This window comes from Carassius carassius, chromosome 47, assembly GCF_963082965.1.
Source record: "Carassius carassius chromosome 47, fCarCar2.1, whole genome shotgun sequence".
NCBI classification, from domain to species: domain Eukaryota; kingdom Metazoa; phylum Chordata; class Actinopteri; order Cypriniformes; family Cyprinidae; genus Carassius; species Carassius carassius.
Window position 1 is genome coordinate 9,900,416 of NC_081801.1, and position 21,006 is coordinate 9,921,421.

General features: G+C 36.9%; 3 protein-coding genes across 7 annotated transcripts in view; 1 reads left to right on the forward strand and 2 right to left on the reverse strand.

The window, feature by feature from the left end:
- Positions 1–94: 94 nt before the first annotated feature.
- On the reverse strand, positions 95–20,027 carry LOC132130707 (3'-5' exoribonuclease 1-like). 2 transcript variants are annotated; one of them, XM_059542501.1, is made up of 8 exons: positions 20,023–20,027; positions 2,931–3,022; positions 1,907–2,067; positions 1,610–1,826; positions 1,343–1,426; positions 857–966; positions 651–765; positions 95–454 (listed from the first exon to the last, which is right to left on the reverse strand). In XM_059542501.1, exons 2-8 carry the CDS (start codon positions 3,012–3,014, stop codon positions 212–214), a joined length of 1,014 nt encoding a protein of 337 aa, XP_059398484.1. In that variant the 5' UTR covers positions 3,015–3,022; positions 20,023–20,027; the 3' UTR covers positions 95–211. The 2 variants fall into 2 exon arrangements, with proteins under 2 accessions (XP_059398484.1, XP_059398483.1); XM_059542500.1 differs by lacking the exon at positions 20,023–20,027 and having other exon boundaries at positions 2,931–3,110.
- LOC132130710 (protein phosphatase 1 regulatory subunit 3B-like) lies at positions 6,232–14,240 on the reverse strand. Its single transcript, XM_059542505.1, has 2 exons — positions 14,056–14,240; positions 6,232–8,096 (listed from the first exon to the last, which is right to left on the reverse strand). Exon 2 carries the CDS (start codon positions 8,063–8,065, stop codon positions 7,184–7,186), a length of 882 nt encoding a protein of 293 aa, XP_059398488.1. The 5' UTR covers positions 8,066–8,096; positions 14,056–14,240; the 3' UTR covers positions 6,232–7,183.
- Positions 17,414–21,006, forward strand: part of LOC132130689 (poly [ADP-ribose] polymerase tankyrase-1-like) — an 82,692-nt gene continuing 79,099 nt past the window's right edge. For 3 of the 4 annotated variants that reach the window (XM_059542477.1, XM_059542479.1, XM_059542480.1), the window contains exons 1-2: positions 17,414–17,885; positions 19,068–19,292. In XM_059542477.1, coding sequence (XP_059398460.1) covers positions 17,450–17,885; positions 19,068–19,292 — 661 coding nt within the window. In that variant the 5' untranslated portion in view covers positions 17,414–17,449. The remainder of the gene's footprint in view (positions 17,886–19,067; positions 19,293–21,006) is intronic. The other variant, XM_059542478.1, reaches the window with a different exon arrangement.

Genomic DNA, 21,006 nt, shown 5'->3' on the forward strand with positions numbered 1-21,006 from the left:
GTACATAAATTTAACTAACACTTGAAAATCAGATTTTAAGCAAAGAGTAATACATGTAAAATATATATCTTATTGAAATAATATTGTACAGTGGCATCATAAAAAAAATTTATTGACAAATTAATTCAAATTTAGTTTTTCATTGGATGTGCAACAGGAATAAAAAATTAAGCAATGTTATTTTCGGGAAAGAGTCTTTTAAATTATCATTTTAGTTTCTTTTCTTGGGGTTTTGAGGTGCTGGGGCTCCTTCAATAGGGGCAGAGACAGGCACGCTCCGTGGTTCTCCTGAGTGCAAGCACTCATTCACCCGCAGCTGACAGCCATCCTTCAGCATGTGAATGGCAATTCTGGCAATGTTGCGGGAGTCATCTAGACCACAGTGGGGACGTCCATCATACTGCATACCAAGATTCTCCAGCATACAGATTAGTTTTGTCTGAGCACGAGCAACCTGAAAGAAACAAGCATGAGACTAATGAATTTTTTTTTTTCCAAATGTAAAAATCCAAAGCCAACTTCTTATTTAAAACATAAGATACTCAACTTTAAAGTATCCTGATTTACATCCAATTACACATTGCTTCATTCAGATTTTTCTTTCTGTGACTTTGTAAGGAATTATAAGGGAAATTAACATGAAAACAAACCTTATAAAAGTTTCTATAAGACTTTCTGATATTGATCCATTTTCTGGCAAACGGCGGGTATCTGATGCAACTCAGTTTGCACTGGGTATGAAGAAATTTTCCCATGTCCCATGACCTACACAGACAAGATAGTGAACTGTGCAGTGTATTTTGTTCTGCATATTAAATTTCAGTAGTCATGCTTAAAATATGTGCTTTGTCCTTACCCATCTGTCAAAAATGTATATGTGTACTTTGTGCCAAGTTCTTTTTCCTGTAGCCAGGAAACTGCTCGCTTTAGAACCTGATGGAACGTTTGCGCCTCATCCACCATTTTCTAGAAAAAAAAAAATTGTGAAGAATCAAAAATTTGTTTACGCAAAAAATATTACATCTGGTTTGTCTTAACGTAATAAGATTAAGACAAACAGGATGCCAAAGGTAAATTTTAAGCAGTCTTCAGTGTCACATGATCCTTCAGAAATTATTCTAATATACTGTTTTGTTGCCCAAGAAACATTTCTTACAATCAATACTTCTAAATCTTTGATTAAAAGAAAAGTTCAAAAGAACAGAATTTATCTGAAAAATAAATTTTTGAAACTTTAATACAGAAGTCATGCAAAATATATATATTAAAACTTGAAACTTATGAATGATATTGACCGATCTTGAATTGTTTTTTAATTCAGTAAGCAGTTCATAATTCTTGCCTGTGTGATTCCGGTTAGTTTGACACAAAACTCAGAGAGCTGCGGGTTCACCACTGGCTTTACATACTCCTGAAATGAGTCGACCTGCAATGATAGAAATGGGATTACAACCCAAATAAGACTTTTAAAAAGTGTTACGTGTTAGTGTTAAAATAAGATTTTTTTCACAACTAGCAGATCAATACTTAAACAGTTCACTAAATACACTGTGTGGTATCCTGTATGCCTGGCAAGAATCAAGCACACGAGTGCCAGTCACCAACTCACAATCTCCAAGGTGTGTGTGTCGATCAGCACCATGGGAAACTCAATGATTTCATGCAGGAAGCCAGGTGGGTTATTCTCTTCACATGTTGCTTCATAATCCACCACACAGATGTAGTCAAAATATACATCACTGTTCGCATTTGCAGCAGATGAATGCATCAATTTTTGCCTTTTGTAATAACTTTTTAGGCGCTTCTTCAGGACATCCTTAATTCCCCTGAAAAGAAATGAACTGTATGAGTCCATTTGGAGTAAATAGCAGATAAAACAAATTTAAAAAGTCGAAACTCTCAGTACCGTGTGTCAAGCTTCAGCTCAGCACATTTTGCACGCAGCTCATCTCTGTTCATTTGGTTGATGGTGCCATTCGCCATTGCGATCTCTTTATATACAGGATCACTGAAATCTCCCTGTTTTGGTGATGAAGGCTCCTGCTTCTCATTTTTTGCACAGGAAGTCTAAATGTACGAAAAGCAATTGAAACATTGTTTAGGTGTTTAATGTTAGTGTTGTCTCATCCTTATATGTTGATGCCTTTGTTTCTTCATCAGAACAGATTTGGAGAAATTTAGCATTACATCCTGTGCAGTGAATGGGTGCCGTCACAATAAGTCTCCAAACAGCTGATAAAAACATCACAATAATCCATAAGTAATCCACACAAGACCAGTTTGGCCAGAAGCGACAGCCTGAAGTTAAAAACATCTTAATGATTAATTTGTTTCTTACAAACTGCAGCTTTTCACTTCACAAGACATTAAATGATAGACTGTCGTGTGAATTACTTGTGGATTTTATCAGCAGTTTGAATTCTTATTCTGATGGCACCCATTCACTGCAGAGACAAACTCATCTATATCTTCAATGACCTTAGGGTTAATAATTTTTGTTTTTTTAGAAAATTTACATTTTGGGTGAACTATTCCTCAACAGTTAAAAGCAACTATATAATACATATTTCTGCTAAATACGAGTTAAAACAACATAATCTGACACTCTGAAGTTTAACACAGCAATCATATAATTATTTGGGAGAAATATTACGTCACAGCTTGTTAAAATCACATAACAATTTTACTGATAACTGACAACATGTCTAACTAATTTAGTAATTAACCAAAAAAAGTATTTGACCAGTACTATAAATTATGGTTACTGAAACCCCAACACAAAATATAATTAAATATTAGGAATGCATAAAAAGAATGGCTGCCATTTCAATACATAGCCAGAGCAGTACTCATAAATATAAAAAATAAAATACTCGTAAATACTATCGTCGATTACGTGTTACCGACAGCCACTAAAACTAGACACTCACATCAGCGCGACATTGCTCCTCTTCTCCCTCCTCAGACGTTGAAGTCTTATTTGCAGGTTGACTGTTCTTCTTCTGCGTCTCCATCAGTTTTGACAATTTGGGTAATTTCACAAACACTCACATCTGGTTTCGCGCGTTCACTCTAGGTGTCTCTAACGTAATTCTATATCTTATTATAACCATAAAATATTGTCTATATATATATATATCAAGTTTCTTTTTTTGAACAATGTACTTAAAATTTGCCCCTGTGTGCAAAGAAGTAAACTTCTGATTAGCAACAACACGCTCACTGACGCTTGGACGTTTCTTCTTCTTCTTCTTCTTCTTCTTCTTCTTCTTCTTCTTCTTCTTCTTGTTCAATGGCCCGTTCACTCCACAGGAGTATTAACACCACCTACTGGGTGATGAATCTTATATCTTTCCGGCAGTGCTACTGAGCGTATTACTGCCCTCCACAGGTCAAAGTCTGAACTAAATTCTTATATACAATCCTGTATTATGCAAGAACTGAAGAACTACCCCGGAGATCAGTTTATGTTTATCACTAACAGAAAACACTTAAACTCCCAAGTTCAGCCAGTTTGTCAAAAAGTGCTTTTCTTTCTGCATTATACTTCCTACATTCCAAGAAAACGTACCATATACAAAAAGTAATTTAAACCAAAGTGCCCCCACCTCAATCTACGGGATGGACAAACACAAAAACATCTTTTCCTAACTTTAGGTAGAATAGAAAAAAATAATGTCTTCCCTTGAATTGGGTGCTGAATCTGTATTGCTCCGTGCATAGACAGTAAAAGAAGGCTCCATGACGTTCCAATGTCCACAGGAAGTCGTCATTGATAGGTCGAACAATTGTAGAATAAAAGCCTAATTAAATTATTTACTTATTTTTATTACAAGTTAATTTATGGTTATATTGTTCACATACTCGTTATTAAATACAAATTAAAGTCCCCCTCAGATAATTCCAAAATAAACATCTTCTCAAATGCATAATTTGTGGGTAACATTCTCCTGAGGTTATTATGCAGAGACAACGAAGTTAAAAAACTAGCAATATTATAAAGTATATATATATATATATATATATATATATATATATATATATATATATATATATATATATATATATATACACACACACAAATATTTTTTCTTTGTAATGCTAGTTACAATAATTTTTTTCAATTCCATTTTATTTATTTAGGCATCCAAACATAACAAATTTTTAGGGAATCTTTGAGAAATTATCAAAATGCAGTCAAATCAGAAAGATCATCTTATTTCTCAAGGATTGTATCACAAGAGGTGAACAACTCTAAAGTGCTGTTTGCTACCATAGATAAGGTGTTAAACCCGCCTAAAAGTGTAATTGTAAGACCATCTCATGACTTATGCCAGGCTTTTTTGAATTTTTTTTGTGAACAAGGTGGATTTGATCAGGTCGAGTATATCAGGAGTAGGGCACATAGTGTTTAATATAATAGAGAGACCTTCTCTCCCAGTTCTGAGTGTTTAATTTGGTTTCCTTAGAAAAGTTGGAGGGCATTGTCTTGCATTTAAAATCTACTACATCCATTTATGATGTCATCCCCACTAAATAGTTAAAAGAGGCAATGCATGTCCTTGGTCCTAGCATTCTTTTAATTATCAACAGTAGCCTACAATCTGGCATAGTACCACTTGAGTTCAAGCGGGCCATTATTGAGCAAGTTCTAAAAAAAAATAACCTGGATAGTCAGGATCTCAAAGATTTTAGGCGGATATCGAAACTCCCCTGTATGAGTAAGATTTTAGAAAAAGTTGTCCACACTCAACTTATAGATTTTTTAACTGACAATAATATAATGGACATTTTCCAATCAACAGCATTAATAAGAGTCGTAAATAACATTTTAATGGGAAGAGACTCAGGGAAATGTTTTGCTTTGATGATGCTTGACCTGAGCGCAGCTTTTGACACTGTTGATCACAGCATTTTATTAGCACGTCTTAGAGATGATGTTGGTATAAATGATGTGGCCTTGAAGTGGTTTGGTTCCTACCTAAGGGACAGAAAATGTTCAGTTAAGATTGGAGATTGTCTTTCTGAAACTGTGGATGTTTTGTGGGGGGTCCCTCAGGGATCTATTCTTGGTCCAACCTTGTTTTCTCTGTATTTGTTGCCTTTGGGGTCTATTTTTACACGCCACAATATTAATTACCACATCTATGCAGATGATTTGCAATTATATTTTTCTTTGGATAAGCGTGCTGCATGGGACAGCTTCAACATATGCTTAAATGAAGTGAAGTTATGGCTTGCGAGTAATTTTCTGCAATTAAATGAGAATAAAACTGAAATTATAGTTTTTGGAAACAAACAGTCTATAGGAAATCTGTTTGTGAGTGAGGATATTGCTCCCAGTATAAATGGTTATGTTAGGAACCTGGGTGTCATTTTTGACACAGAACTTTGCGTTGACCGACAAGTAAATGTTGTCGTGAAATCATCCTTTTAACAATTAAGAAAGTTGTCCAAGCTGAAATCTATTCTTTCCAGGAAAGATTTAGAATCTGTTGTTCATGCTTTTATTTCTATGAGGTTGGACTATTGTAATGCCCTATACTTGGGTTTGAATGCATCACTCATAGCTCGCCTTCAGTATGTTCAGAATCTTGCTGCTAGGCTTTTAACTGGCACTAAGAAGAGGGAACACATAACACCTGTGTTAATTTCTTTACACTGGCTTCCGGTGTTATATAGGATAGAATATAAGGTCCTGATCATTGTGTATAAGGCCTTACATCAACAGGCTCCTGTCCATACAAAACCTCTCGCTCTTTGAGAGCAAATGAGCATATGTTGTTGTCTGTTCCGCGATCATGTTTGAGGAGGAGTGAAGATTGTGCATTCTCCGTGGCAGCTCCTGTGTTATGGAACGGGTATCTTTGAAATCGGCTCCCTCTTTGGGTAGTTGTATAGGACAATTGAAGACTTTCCTTTTTTCTAAGGCTTTTGCTGTATGATTGGTTGTTTTCTTGTGTTACTGTGTGTTACTGTGTATGGTATTTTTATACTTTTATCTTATTGTTAGTTTGATGTGTTTTTATGATTATACTTTTTATGACTTATATGATTTCTACCATGTAAAGCACTTTGGTCCATTGTTATGGTGTTGAAAGTGCTATACAAATAAATGTTGATTGATTGATTGATTGACAAATTGAAGATTCAACATCAATGGGTGTTTACATGACACTATAGTACATGATGTCGTCTTTCTACTTCTCTAGAGAGGATAAGTCAGATAAGTCTTATTTGCTCGAATACTTTATTTGAAATTTTCAGTGATTATGAACATTTAAAACATTGCATTGAAATGCAAATAATGAACATACCTCATACCATTGAAAGAACTTTTTTAACAATGTCTTTAAAGTGGTTCTGACAAACCTGTATTCACACTCGAACAATGCTATTTAAAATGGGTGACAAGAAATTAAACGACAAATTAAAGTGCATACATTACCTCGAAAAAAATGATACGCATTACATTAACTTATATCGCTAATATCATAATCCTGTTGTGCAGTCAATCATAGTGAGAATCAGTCACAGTCAATTAAAATACAGAAATACAGAAATGTAAATACTTTAAGAGTTTTACATTAAAAATTAGCTGTTCAGGAAAGAGCAAAAATATGAAAATTTGCATACGTATATTCAGTTCAACTCTGGTCTCACATCTTTTGGGAAAAACACATTTTGGGTCATTCGGTCTTTGCTCTTAGCAAGGTTTTTCAGATCAAAACCATTTGTTGTTCTCAAGAAAGAAGTTAATTTGAACTGAACATGATTTACAGTTTAGCATATACTGGCCTGCAGATTTACTTACACTTAATTAACACTGTATCATTTTATAAAGGTCCATGCAAACCCAAAATCAACCTTGAGAACTTTCACTACCCTGCACAGAAACTAGCATCAATGCATTTGACAGACACTTGAAAAATAAAAAAAATTACCCTCATAATTACATTTGTATAGCACCATGAACTGTATTTTTAAAAATATAACATCCTTTTGCACAATATAATCCAATATTATTGAAAATAAACATCTCCAAGTGTCCATATGACTTCAGAGTCCAACAGGTCCTTGTTCAAAGAACAACGTCAAAGTTGCTGTGTTTTTTTTTAAAGAGGCATTCATCACAATGTCTGCTGGATAAGCAAGCAGGATAAACTTCCCCGAAAGCAGATTCTCAGTAATATGGACCAATGTCTTCATATCCAGCATAGCTTGGCCAATTGGGAATGATTCCACGAGAGCATCTGGGGCTGCCGTATCGGTCAAAATGAAGGTCCCAATCGCACACACCATATTGCTGATCCTCACCGATCAAGTCATTTGAATTCTTCTTTAGTGCTGATTGAACGATTCTGTAATTCTGTCCTTGGTTGTTGTCCCAGAGCATTACGCCATTGACGTCATAGCAAATGGCAAACTCGATGCGTTCGTGTGGAGGCACCTGATCAGGCAAAGTAGCTTCAAATGAAAAGGTATCACGGTTTGAGCCGGTGTAAGTGTCCTTTACGTACTGGCATTCTATTTCTGTGTGACTTTTCCAAGTGTCAAACGTAATGCGAAGCTTAACGGACTTCTCAAAGGAAAGGTTTTTGACTTTAACCGTGCCTGCTACAGATTTTTCCTTAAGCATGCAGTGTTCGAGGCAGATGTTTTCATTTTCTATACGCTGACGAAACTTTAAGTAATCTGCCGACGGCTGGTCAAAGTCGAGGGTTAACCTGTCCTTCCCTTCTGGCAGTGTCAGCGAAGAGCTAAAAAACTGCACAATGTTGGTTGGGATGTCAATGGGATCATCAAATTCAGAAAACATCTTCACCATCGTCAGTGAGAGGCCCTTGTGATCAGCAAAAGATACTTGTTTTTTGGCCCTGCCAGGTATCCCCATGGGTGCGCTGGCCCCATTCGCCTCTGAATGCTCCCTGGGAGAGCCAAAACGAAGTTTGGTACTTTGACACTGCTGTAGACATGGTCTCAAGGGCCTGCTGTATTTAGACACCCTTGGGTTCAGGAACTCTTCATTCGTCAGATAAATTGGCATGGCGAGTTCAATCGGCATGGTGGGTTAACTGGGATGGCAGCCACGTGCACTGAAAAAAAAACAGAAATGTGTTTTAATAACTACATTAATACAGTGAGAAGGGTCTGTGAATGTTGGTTGAAAGCTGATGAATTCTTCGAATGTCTGACGAATTCAAATTTCACATTTGTACTTTAATATAGCACAGCATGAAATCCTTACTAAATACTCTGTATAAAATATTTAAATAATTATGCACAGCAAACAGGTCTTAATATAGTCAAATAATTAAAGATTACGCAAAAGATTGCAGCAAGTCAAACAAGTTTTTCTAAACTGGAGGCTGGATGTCAAGCAGCAAATTATGGTGAACCAAAAAAAGACTGAACTTCGAAAGATATTGAGCTTCCTCTAGTGTTCATAAATTGTAAAACATTTTATTCAATTAAAAAAACACACAAAATAAACAAAGAACTTGATTATCTGACAAATTCTATTTAAGAGTCACTGAAAAGGGAAATTTTGTTTAGAAAAGACCTTAATTTTCAGAGTGCCAGGTATTGTAACATCCTGTAGGCACACAGCACTGCAGAGTTTAGCTCCAGCTCTAATTAAACACACCTGAACCATCAAACCGATGTCTTTTCAAGTAATCCATGCTGGGTTTATCTAAAACCCTGATCAAACTCACCTACCTGCAGTTTTCTAGTGATCCTGAGGACCTTGATTAGCTTGTTCAGGATAGTCTGATCAGGGGTGAAGCTAAACTATGTTAGTTTACAGGAAAATAATAATAATAACGTATAACATCTCATCTACAAGCTTTCATCTACATGAAAATCTGCAAGAAATGTCATGGCTGAGGAGATAAGGAAGGTTGACACTATTTTACAATGTACTTCTATTGGTGCCATATATAGATTATAGCATACTGGCCTATATTTGCTACAATAATTAAACTAACTTCTAAACCATACACCGGTATGTTTTTAGTTTGTTTTATCTATTTCCGCATTTGTTCTGGATTTCTTTCTAAATTCCCATTCATTGTTAAACTATTTTAATATCTTTTAACACTACATTCTGTGATTACCACAATAAACTCATGCACACAGTTTAAAACGTCTAGCAGTGGGTTTGGTTTTAACAACAGCACTCTTTGTAATTTTACATTAATCTACACAATGTAAAAATAATTTAAAAAAATCTGAGACAAATATTCCTTAAAAACAAATCGTGTTACAACACTCATCTACCAGCTTGTACACATATAGACCCTTTGCACGTGACGTCACGCTCTACTCGCGCGAATTCTGAACGCCATGACGGACGGCAAGCCAAATGAGTTCGTGTTTGAGTTAGTTCTAGTTGTAAAATGGTTATTTCGTGTTGTGCCGTGGGCTGTGCTAATAGACAGGGTAAAGCCAATATATCTTTTTATCGAATACCATTTGATGGGGAGAGAAGGCAGCGATGGGTTGCTGCTATCAGCCGAAAGGACTGGCAGCCCTCCAAGTACTCCAGGATTTGCAGCGAGCATTTTTTACAAGGTAAGGTTCATGTATTTCCCAGTTACGTTTACTTAATTTGTGTAATACCATATCGCCATCCTTGTCCAGATGGAGACCCAGTCAAATTGTCATTTGTAACATGAGTAACCTAAGTTAGCTATGTAATGAGCAAGTGCCAGCTAGTGTGATAGGGCTGTGCAGTCTAACGTTAACGTTACTGCTACCCATTCACAAAGGTAGCTAACGTTAGCTTAATGTCATTATTAATGTAATTTAGGTTGGCTTTTATAAACGTGTTGAAAGATGTTTTTGTAAAATAAACCAGCCCTCAAACTTTTGACTATGCTGTTGTACTTTATAAAAGGATATTAAATGTATGTAGAATTACACACTGGCAAATCTTACTAATAATTCAATTACATTTTATTTATAGTATCACATCATAAGAAATTAAAAGAAAAACATTACAAATGGAGTAGGTCTAGACCACACTATAATTTACAAAGACCCAACAATTCTAGTAATTCACTTCATGAGTCTGTGGACTGTGTTTTGTCTGACAGCAGTCTATCTGGGCATGTATATGTCTTGGCCAATAACTCAGATAAAATGGCTGACCTATAGAAGGCCTCAACATTCTGCACTGCTTCTGTAAAAAAGTCAGCATCAGGCAAAATTCTCTGTATAAAAAAATCGGATGTAGACCACACCATGAAGTCACAAAACTTCCGCTTCGTCACAAACAACTGGGCTTGCACCTGGTAGTGGTATTGATGATCTCCGTTAAGTGCATGTGTACCATCTGTGTTCTCAATGCAGAAATGTTTCTTTTCAGTGGCACTGAGGACTCCGGTGTCTTTGGCACAGTGTGGGCATTTGATTTCCAAAATACCATCGCCACAGCAGGAGCAGGACAGCAAGGCATCTGGAGATGCTCCAAGGTAGGGACGGGAGGTATCAATATGGAGACCGGCATCACGAACACTTAGGTCCTGATGATGTTGTGCAGCGTAAGCCTCATATGTCTCTCTGGCTTTTTGTTCATGTTCACATCCCCATCTGAAAATGAGAAAAATAATGTTATTAAAGGAATAGTTCACTTTAAAATGATAATTTTCATATACTCACCCTCATATTGTTTCAAACCTGTATGAATTTCTTTCTTCTGCTGAACAGAAAGGAAGATATTTAGAAGAATGTCAGTAACCAGACAGTTTCTGGGTCCCATTGACTTCCATAGTAGAAAAAAATATACTATGGAAGTCAATGGGATCCAAAAACTGTCTGGTTACTGATAATCTTCTAAATATCTTCCTTTCTGTTCAGCAGAAGAAAGAAATTCATGCAGGTTTGAAACAACATGAGAGTGAGTATATGATGACAGAATTTTCATTTTAAAGTGAACTATTCCTTTAAGTCATCGTAGCTCTTTGAGTGTCCTTTTCATTGGATTTGTTCTCTCATTTCCCTAAGAACTATAAGTACTATAGATGTCAGTACCCAAAATTGGCCTAATCTTAATAGCACATAATATTCTCTTGTATCATATTCTATCACAGATATCACAGAGTAGTTTAAAAAGGTGTAAATTAAATATAACAGGAACCATTTAAAAGGAACATTAGGAATAAATAGGCAAAGGACCTACACCATACACCTGGGATTAAAAATAGATAAGGGCACTCAAAGAGATTGAGGGATGTAATCTGTCATCATGTTTGTAATTTAATGTTGATAATTTGTAATACTGACTATAATAAATATTCCAATGATAAATGCATTTCTTTGTCTTGTTTTTGTTTCTTTGATGTTTTTGTGAGCAGGGGCCCTCTACATTAGAACACAACATGTATTGCATACATTTCCATAGTTGAAACATAAGTTCAAAGAACATCTAATTTCTTTACTCACTTACACTATGGTGAAATTAAAAACAGTAACTGTATGTTTATGTCATTATGTCACACATGCCTGGTTGCAACTGTTGAAAATCTGCATAGGTCAGGGTAACAGATCTGCCTAATTAGGGATTTGGAAGGATTTGTAGGGTCTGTCCTTGCAGCTGACTTGAACCTAGATGCTGTCACCCTACCAGCCCTCATGTCAAACCATAGCCTTGACTTTCCCTGTTGTCGTGTCTCTTCCTCAACTTTTACTGCCTACAACATTGTAAATTATAGAAGATGAAATTAATGACATGACACCTTAAAGCACATTTTAGTCATATGAGATTAAGAGGGATGACTATACCTGCTCTGGTGTGACTTCCATATCATTGAATACTGCATCACATTTTTTCTCAAGGTCCGAGGCAGACAGCTTCCGGTTCTGAGCACTGTATAACTCAGTCAGGGGCTGTGGTAGACCCAGAGACACCACTTTTGGTTGAAACTGTTTACAGTAGTGTGGCAATATGCGTAGGATACCACTCTTCTCTGAAGGGTTTGGAGTTGCATTATGCATAGAGCCTTGTAGAATTGTTCTATAGCTGCTGCAGACACACCCACTTTTTTCACAGATGGACAACCTGAATGGCTTTGGTTGTTTACACCACAACGCTTTTTGGCAGGATGTGAGAAATCAATTCCTGATCCCTCTTCGTACAAAGCCTTGCCCGCTTTCAAAGGAGGAAGTCCCCACTGTCTGGGCCCATCAGTGCAGCTTTTGTCTTCCAGATGTTTAACAGCAGAGTCTATTGCGTATAGCAGAGCTGTCACGTGGGAGCACACCTCTCCCAGGCCCGCTTTACATGTACAGTGGCCGCACAAGACTGTCCCATCCTTCTTCAAAGATACCCATGGTTGTAGTTGGGTTTCAGACAGTGACTGACTGTGATGCACCTACAATTACAGAAAGTGGCATAAATACATTATTCTTACATGAATGTTATTGTGATGTTATTATTTACTGCTGCAGTGACACCATAAATGCCCCTTGTGAATACATCTTAATCACTGTGATAGTCAAATCTTAACATAGGCTACAGCGAATATAATCACAGATGAGATGATGGCTAGATGTAAAAATTATGTGTGGCTACTGATCACAGACACTCCGTGGTTTACTGGCTATGATGCACCTACAAATACAGAAAGTGGCATAGATACATTATTTTTACATGAATGTTATTGTTTAATGCTGCAGTAACACAATAAATGCACATTGTGAATACTTTGCTGTGATTAACTGGTAGAATCTTAACATAGGCTACTGCGAATATAATCACAGATAAGAAGATGTCTAGATGTTACAATTATATGTGGTTACTACGGATCACAGACACACCGTGATTTACTGTCTGCATGGATTAACGTGTGATCGATAATTAATGACTGCACTTCCCAGAGCTGGGATGCGTCCAGGCATCCATTAAAAAGCCACGGCCGACCATGTACTCTAAAATCATAGGCTACGTGTTATATAAATATTTATCAAGAAATAACAGACTGCATTCTACATTAGAATTCAACTAAGCCATGTAATAATACAAAATAAACCATAGATCGATGTCTTACCTTTGCCATTATGAGGTACCTCCCCCCGCCGTTAGCGTAGCATCGCGTAGCTGTAACCCAGCCAGCTACGAAGAACTGGTAAGCATCCAGACTTTTAAAAGCTTTGAGATCAGCACCAGTGTATGGGGATACCCCGTTTACCACATAGTGGTACAAATCGTGTGGGCCGAAGTCAGGCAGACTCGGCGATTTAACGAGGTCCGTGAAAACCGAGGGATGAAGAAGGTAAGGGTCTGTATCCAAACCTGCTATCTCCAACTTCTCCAAATATCGCTCTTTGTGAGCACCTACCAGATGCCCTACCTCGACCGATAACGGCACTACAACTTCTTCAATAGAAGAAGCCATGAAGTTTAGTGGTAATGTTAACGTTATCTATTTTAATCTGTTTAAAACTATTCAAATTTCCCGCTCGTCTACTACTGCTCAGCCTGCGCGTCCAGTGATTTTGCCGTCCAGCATGGCGTCGTCACGTGGTCGTGGTCACGTGTTTGCAAAGGGTCTATAAAGTCAGGAACAAGGAAACATAGTCCCGGTCTGTCTGAGTAAAGCGAGAGATAGATTTTCTTTAGAGTAAAACAGAAAATGGTGAGTTAAAATAACAGGCAATGGCAATCAGCTTTAGAATCAAATGGTTTCGCACCTGTTGCAGTTGCAAATTTCGCCCTGGTTCAAAATACCATCACGCTATATACAACACTGCTGCCTTTGCTTCTGATAAACATCTCCTCTCTTAATCGTTGATTTTTTTTTTAAACCCCAATGTTATACAAGATTGCTTTCCTTTTCCACATCTATTAAAATCTTTAAGCCTAATATCATCTGTTGCTCTGCATCATGCTCTTCCTGGTTTGTAGCCGTTTCCTTGGGTACGACGTGTGTAATAAAAGTTTCCTCCCTCAAAAACTGCGTGTTTGAACACGAATCAGCTCAATGCAGAATTTGTAGTTCCTCGCGTGCGCTTTAAATTGACCGTAAGTTGAGGGCATACGTGACTGCATACCTGTGTTACGGCATTGGTTCTTCAGCAAGCCCAGTGTTTTGTGTTAATGAATGCAGCTTCAGCTCACTTGAGTAATACGCTCGCGCTGATGTGCGTCCGGCGGCATGTGCGAGTCTCCTAGCTGTACCGGCCGGCCCCACAATTACATTTTTGCCGAAGATCAGCCCGTGTTCACGTGAACTTCCTGTTTGGACCAATCATTGCAGGCTACAGGGGCATGCATGCGCCCATGTTGATCAATGGCATGTCACGTGACTCCTAGGACTGGGGGGTCAGTAGGCCATGTCTGGACTGGAGGTCCCACTAAGTTTTAAAAATATCCACCACTTTTCCTCCTATAAATATAAACCCACTAACTACTACATGCTTTCACATTGACCAGTGGATATATATATATATTTTTTCTCTCTTTTTCTGTTCAGAGCATTATTCTAAGTTAATTGTGTATCTGTGTTAATTTTTTGTGCATTGAAGCTGAAAATGCAAAGGAAAGCTGTTAAGCACTGTTGTCTTTGGAACAGGCACTCATGACACCCATGGTTGTTGTCTAGTTGTTTCTTGTGACCTTTTATTGCTTTTTTTCAGTTCTATATCTATAAGTTTATATCTCTCTATTTTATGACAATTCGGAGGTGGAAAAAAGTTGAATTGCACGATATAAATTCAGAATATAAATTTGCAATTGCAAGAAAAAAGTCAGAAATGTACGATAAAAGTGTCAGTTGCCTTTTTAATTTTTAATTCCAAGAATTCTGAAAAATGAATGCGGCAAATTATACATAAAAAATAAGATTAAGATTGTTGCTTAGCATGTATTATTTTTATATGTGTTTGACCATAATGGGATTGGGATGGGATTATATCACATAAAAACGAACACAAAAGCCTGAATACTGAATTGAATAAATGTACAAAATCTTAAATGCATTTAAATTTTTTTTTTGCCAACTCATGTTTGTTTTGCTTCTTTTTTTTCTTTTTTTTTAATGAATAAATATATAATATCTTATATTTAATTAAAATCCAAGCTCAAAGAATCATTCTTCATACAGGAGTCAGAATAATACTCAGTTTCAGTGTGGAAACATTAGGAGACTGCGGTATACCTGATCCTACTGCTGCCACAAGTGATGCACAGATGGTGTGGAAAATCCATAGATAAATCCAGATACAGAAAACCCAACACTGGAACATTATAGGGCCAAGAAAAAAACAGCCACAATCAGCAGAAAAGGAGAAGCTGTTTTAGGCACATGATTTATGAAATGGTGAACTAAAACAGACTGTAGAGAAGGTTATCAGGAGAACAACTGTTAAGGCTTGTTCATTCTGAATCAGTAAGAACACTGCTTATAAGGTGACAAGAAGAGGTCAAATGAAGTCAAGCTGACACTGATTTGAATGGTAATAATTGGAATTATTGTGCTTGGAAAAGTATTTTCAGACAGGTTTACAGCACTGGACGCTTAAATGGCAGCTGATATGACACCGATGCAGACACATCAGTATATGTATAGTCAGTAATATGTATATTTTGGGGGTCATTTGTGAACCTCTGTGATTGACACTGCAGGGTGTCAAAACTCATTATGGAACTGCTATAGAACTTCCAGACATATACATACATATTTAAAACAATTAAACGCATTTCCCCCTAATAAATTATTAGCATAACAAAATATGGTAAAAGATTAACTGAGAAATTAAACATGAGTTTGCATATTTTTTGAGTAGTTACTTTTACTTGATAATCAATTACTTCACAACTTTTAAAAAGCATGCTCTGTGTATGATTAATAGAATGAAAGCAGTCGATGTACTACATTCATCATGTTGACAATGTTGTGTGACCTACCAGTGTGAATTGCATCACTGCCTTTCACAAATCCACTCCTGAGGCATTATGGGATAGAAAAGTGTCTATTATTTGATGTTGACTTAAGAATCTCACCAGAAGAAGAAGGTCATTTGGGTACTTTTTGCCTGTTTTTCTTTTTTCTTTTTATGAATACTGTGAATTTGGGTATACTACACTTTTCACATACTGTTTTTCACATAGGGAGGAAGTACGCATATTTGGATGTAGTTAATCCATTTGTTTCTTTCTGACATAAAAACATAAACTTTCTGATTATTTTCAGGTTTAAATTAGATTTTTAAGTTCAGATTTTCCGTTTGGTCTTTTGGACCGGGATGTGGATATAGATATTTTTAAAATAAATTACACTTTAGTACTCTTGAACATGAGGAGAAAATAAGATTGCTTTGTAAACATTAACGTTGGACTGTTGGCGTGATAAGAGTTCCATGATTCTCATGCAAATATTGTTATAATATAACAGGCATTAGACAAGCAGAACTTTATACTCAAGCTCAAAAACTGTGAACGTTCATCCTTGGCTAGCGTTTCAGCTTGAGCAACCAAATATTTCCAAACAGCTGAGAAATAGAACTCTGATTCCAGAAGGTCAATACTTTCACTAGCCTAATTCAAGTTAAAACAAATGTTTACAGAGGGGAATTTGCAGTTTTGTTTTGTCAATATTGAATCAGTGATGGTTGAGTTGCCCAATGAGGGTCTAGGGAATAAGTAACAAGGTTTGTCATAAACAGCTGCTAATAGATCCAAGACTTTGAGCCATGATTTTGGATTCGATATTGTAAACAGAAGTATGCCAATCTGATAAAGACAAATGGTTTACGTGCTTGATGAATCATACAACTATTATATTCCTTCAGAATTCCTTTTTTGAATTACAGATTTGATTTAATTCATAATTGAAAAATACGCTCTATGTGAACTGATCCCTGCTGTAAATAATAATAATAATACAGATTAAGATGGTTTCTGATTTTAGCTGTTTTGGTTGATATCAGAGGACTGGTTTTTAGAAGGGTTTAGGCTCTTTTTTTACCAGGCTGGCATTGGAAGACCATCTCTAGGACCAGCAAACCAACTTAGACTAGTTAAAATATTTGTTTGTTTTCTTCAGCAGAAACAAAACATCAATAATAATTGCGGGAATGTATATTAATATGGTAAACTGTTTTATTTTTTTTGTTGTTGCTTTTTTCCCATTTTGATTTCATAATATTGTTTATATGTAGGCAGATTTCCTTACATAAAACTTTCCAGAAACACTTTTGAATTTGTTTGTAATTTATCTTAATTATCTTTGGAACAAAATTCCGTCTGAATTTTTATTTATTTTTTATGATACCATGCCTCCAATGATTTTTGCTGGCGGAAACTGTGATTACCATGGTAACAAGACACAGATAGCCACAAAAAATGTTTGACCTTTTTGGTCATTTGCAAGCGGAAGTTTTACTCTGACACTTCCCGGAAGTTCTCCCCAACTGTTTTCGCTGCCAGGGGGATTTGAGTGTGAAAATGGCGACGTATCGTCGCCCTTCCCAGCAGCAACAACAACAAAACTTATCCTCCCCACCAAGACCCGACCCCAGTCCCCTCACGCCTCCAGAATCACCCTCAGACACCGGCGCCTCTGAGGCTGGTGGGGAGCCGGAAAGCATCGGGGACCCGGAGATCACTGCAGAAATCCCCGCTCCGCTCCTCAGCACCAGCAGCAGCTCCAGCAGCACTAGCTCGCCTACCACCGGCGGGGGCAGTAGTGCGGTCTCCACTCCCGACTCCGGTAGTGCCAGTCCTGGAGACAGCGTCTGCGGCACGAGTGGGGCTTTCAGGGAGCTATTTGAGGCCTGCAGGAATGGGGACCTGTCTCGAGTGAAGAGGCTGGTGGATTCGGTCAATGTAAACTCAAAGGACATGGCCGGGCGCAAGTCCACCCCGCTTCACTTCGCTGCAGGTAAATATTAAATGTTTGCGATCAATCTCGATCTGGAAATCATCCAGGTAGACGGGTTAAGTCGCTAAATAAACAGTTAGATGGGGTTAAAGGAAAACAGGTCAAAGGGAATAAAGTAAGTTAGGGTTTGGCCAAGTTGGCCAACAGGACAATCATGCTTCTGGTTCTGTCTAGTAGAAAGTTAACCACTCCGCCAGCTAAATTGGTCTGCTCGTGTTTGTTTTCGTTTGACGCGTTGCCGTAACTAAATAAAGTTCAACACACAGGCTAAATGAACCGCACTGCACCGGGAGGTGATCGATAAAAGTTACAAACATCGCAATAAAGTTACAGTTTGTCCCCTAATATCCAAAATTAATGTTTACTTTGGTTCTCATTATTGTATAATAAACTGAAACCGGACCCTCTCACGTTACTTGTCTTCCAGAGACAAGATCTTCCAGAGCTGCCAAAATACTAAACGCAAAACATAAAGTAGAAAATACCACAAAATCTGTTTTCCAACTTAATAATAATAATAATAATGTTGAATTTTCTATATACTTGCTCATTCTTAATTTTATGCTCTTTGTAAATGCAACCACTACAGAACTATTTTTAATAGTCCTTATCCAATAGGCTAATCACAAATGGCTGGATATCTTTAAAGATATAAAAATTTGTGGATGTTAGTCCACATGTGGTTATTTGGAGGCTGTTTTAAAACAAATTAAGGAGCTATTTGGGTCCTGCCCCAACTTCCTGTTGCAGTAGGAAATATGTCCACAGAGAAAGGAAAACTGTACTTGCCAAACATATATTATTTGAAATGTACACTGATACATTTCTTGCTGGAATAAGCATGCCATCGGATGTTATTTGCCTCTTTAGGATGCTTGTAGTGTATGCATTATATCAATAAAATTATTGAATGATCCTTGTATGCACATATTAATGGTCTATTGTGGGGAAACCGGTTTATTTTCTTCCTCTTCATGTCCAATAGTATTCTCAGTCTGTAACCAGAACAAACCAAAATAATGCATTATCTGTTGAAACAGTTTCTCATATCATAACTAAAATCATAGATAAGATTTGACAGTCAATGGAAAGAACAGCAAAACAAGTGTAAAATTATTTTCTTGCGAGACGTGACTGATATGCATGTTGCAATCTTGATTAACTGACATTTTTGTATCGCAGGTTTTGGAAGGAAAGACGTTGTGGAACATCTCCTGCAGACGGGGGCAAATGTGCATGCAAGAGATGATGGAGGTTTGATCCCGCTGCACAACGCCTGTTCCTTTGGTCACGCCGAGGTGGTCAGCTTGTTGCTTTGTCAAGGAGCCGATCCCAATGCCAGAGACAACTGGAATTACACTCCTCTCCATGAAGCCGCCATCAAGGGCAAAATTGACGTATGCATCGGTAAGCCCCTATTCTTCTGTTTCTTCTACATTGATAACTATGGTATATCATCAGAAATCCTGAAACATGTTTCTGGATTTGAAAGTGTTGGTTTACATTTGATGGGGAACATGTCAGCTTTGTAGATTGAGGAGACGAATGGTACAATCTCGCCTTAGTGAATTCTGAAGATGCATGACTTTAATTCTTCCTGTGTTTTTGCCTGAGGAACAGTTCTCGATATGGGTTAACTATGTGGCATTTTTCTTGATTAGCCACGGTGACTGACGCTATTACACAGCTCTCAGTCATTAATCAGATCTTTACTGCTTGGTATTCATGAGAAAATTTAACATTGCATTTGAGGGTTGAAGAGAGTGGCGATGGAATGTGGTTAAACATTTCAGTCCTCTGTTTCATGCATTACATTGGGAAGATCATGAAACAATCAGCTTGATGCGCTTCCCAGTCTGTTTTTTTACATAATTAGACTGTGGATTTGCGTCAGAGTTTGTTTCTAAAATGAAAAGGGTATTTTAAATTTTATTGTGGTTGTATCTTCTTTTTTTTTTTGTCTGAATTTGTTAAAAAAGAAGTCTCGTCTGCTGCTCATAGCAATCTTAACCAGTGCACCATTTGCTACATTTTTAGCATAATCCAATTAAATGGGAGAAAATTCCAATTTAAAAACTTTGAGATAAGAATTATCTGCACAATCTTAGGGAGAATTTAGATGCCTGAGGACACGCATGTAATTTCACATCTCTCAATCTGAAAAGATTGAAATAGATGTTCTCTGGCTTTTATCTTTGCACTTATTCATCATAAAATTTACTTTGGAGATCTTTAGACAGGCTGAGTCATTCCATGTACAAGTAGACCTCCCGTTTATATACATCAGTCTAGAGTGGAGTAGTTCATGCTGGAAATAAAACTTCTGTCCTTGAGATATTTTTGATTCAGTATTGATCATGACATTCTGCAAGTTAGTTCAAATTGTAGATTTATGCTGATGCATCCAGAGCAATAGAGGTTTGTTTTTTGTTGTTGCCCATTACTTTAGTTTAAAGCATAGCAGGCAACTTCTGTTCAATGTGTCGTTTGTTGCCGTCATCTCTGGTTGACGCCCTAATTGTTCATAATCTCCAGGCTTGGTTGGTTTTTGATAGAGCCAGTAACTAAAAGACCAAAATAAACACTTAGCTTTACCAGGATGTTTGCACATGCCTCAACCAGAAGGTGTGTTTCGTTTTAGAGTCATGGTTTTCGGTACAGTTCAGTATGTCCTATGTTTATAGAAAAACTATAATTTCTAATAATAATAATAAAAAAATAATATTCTATCCAACTACAAGCAACAGCACAAATAAGTATAACGGAGTAAAGATACAAACAATAAACAGTGATTATTTATTTATTTATTCATTTATTTATTTATTTATTTATTTATTTATTTTTAGGCAGGTCTAGCATAAGTTTTTAAGTACAGAAATTGAATAAAGTAATCAAATGTAAAACAGCATATTATAAAAGCTTTTTAATCAAGAGCAGTGAGTGATTTCTGTGTTGTTGCTGTTCGATTAATATAAAGACTTTAAGAGAATGCACTGATACAGTAGGCCTACGTTCAGCCGGCTATGTCTGCTGTAGGATACTTACCAAGACGGTCATTTGTACATAATTTTTGTGTGAATTTGTCCATTTAAACAATACTTCAGAGAGAGCTTATATTTGC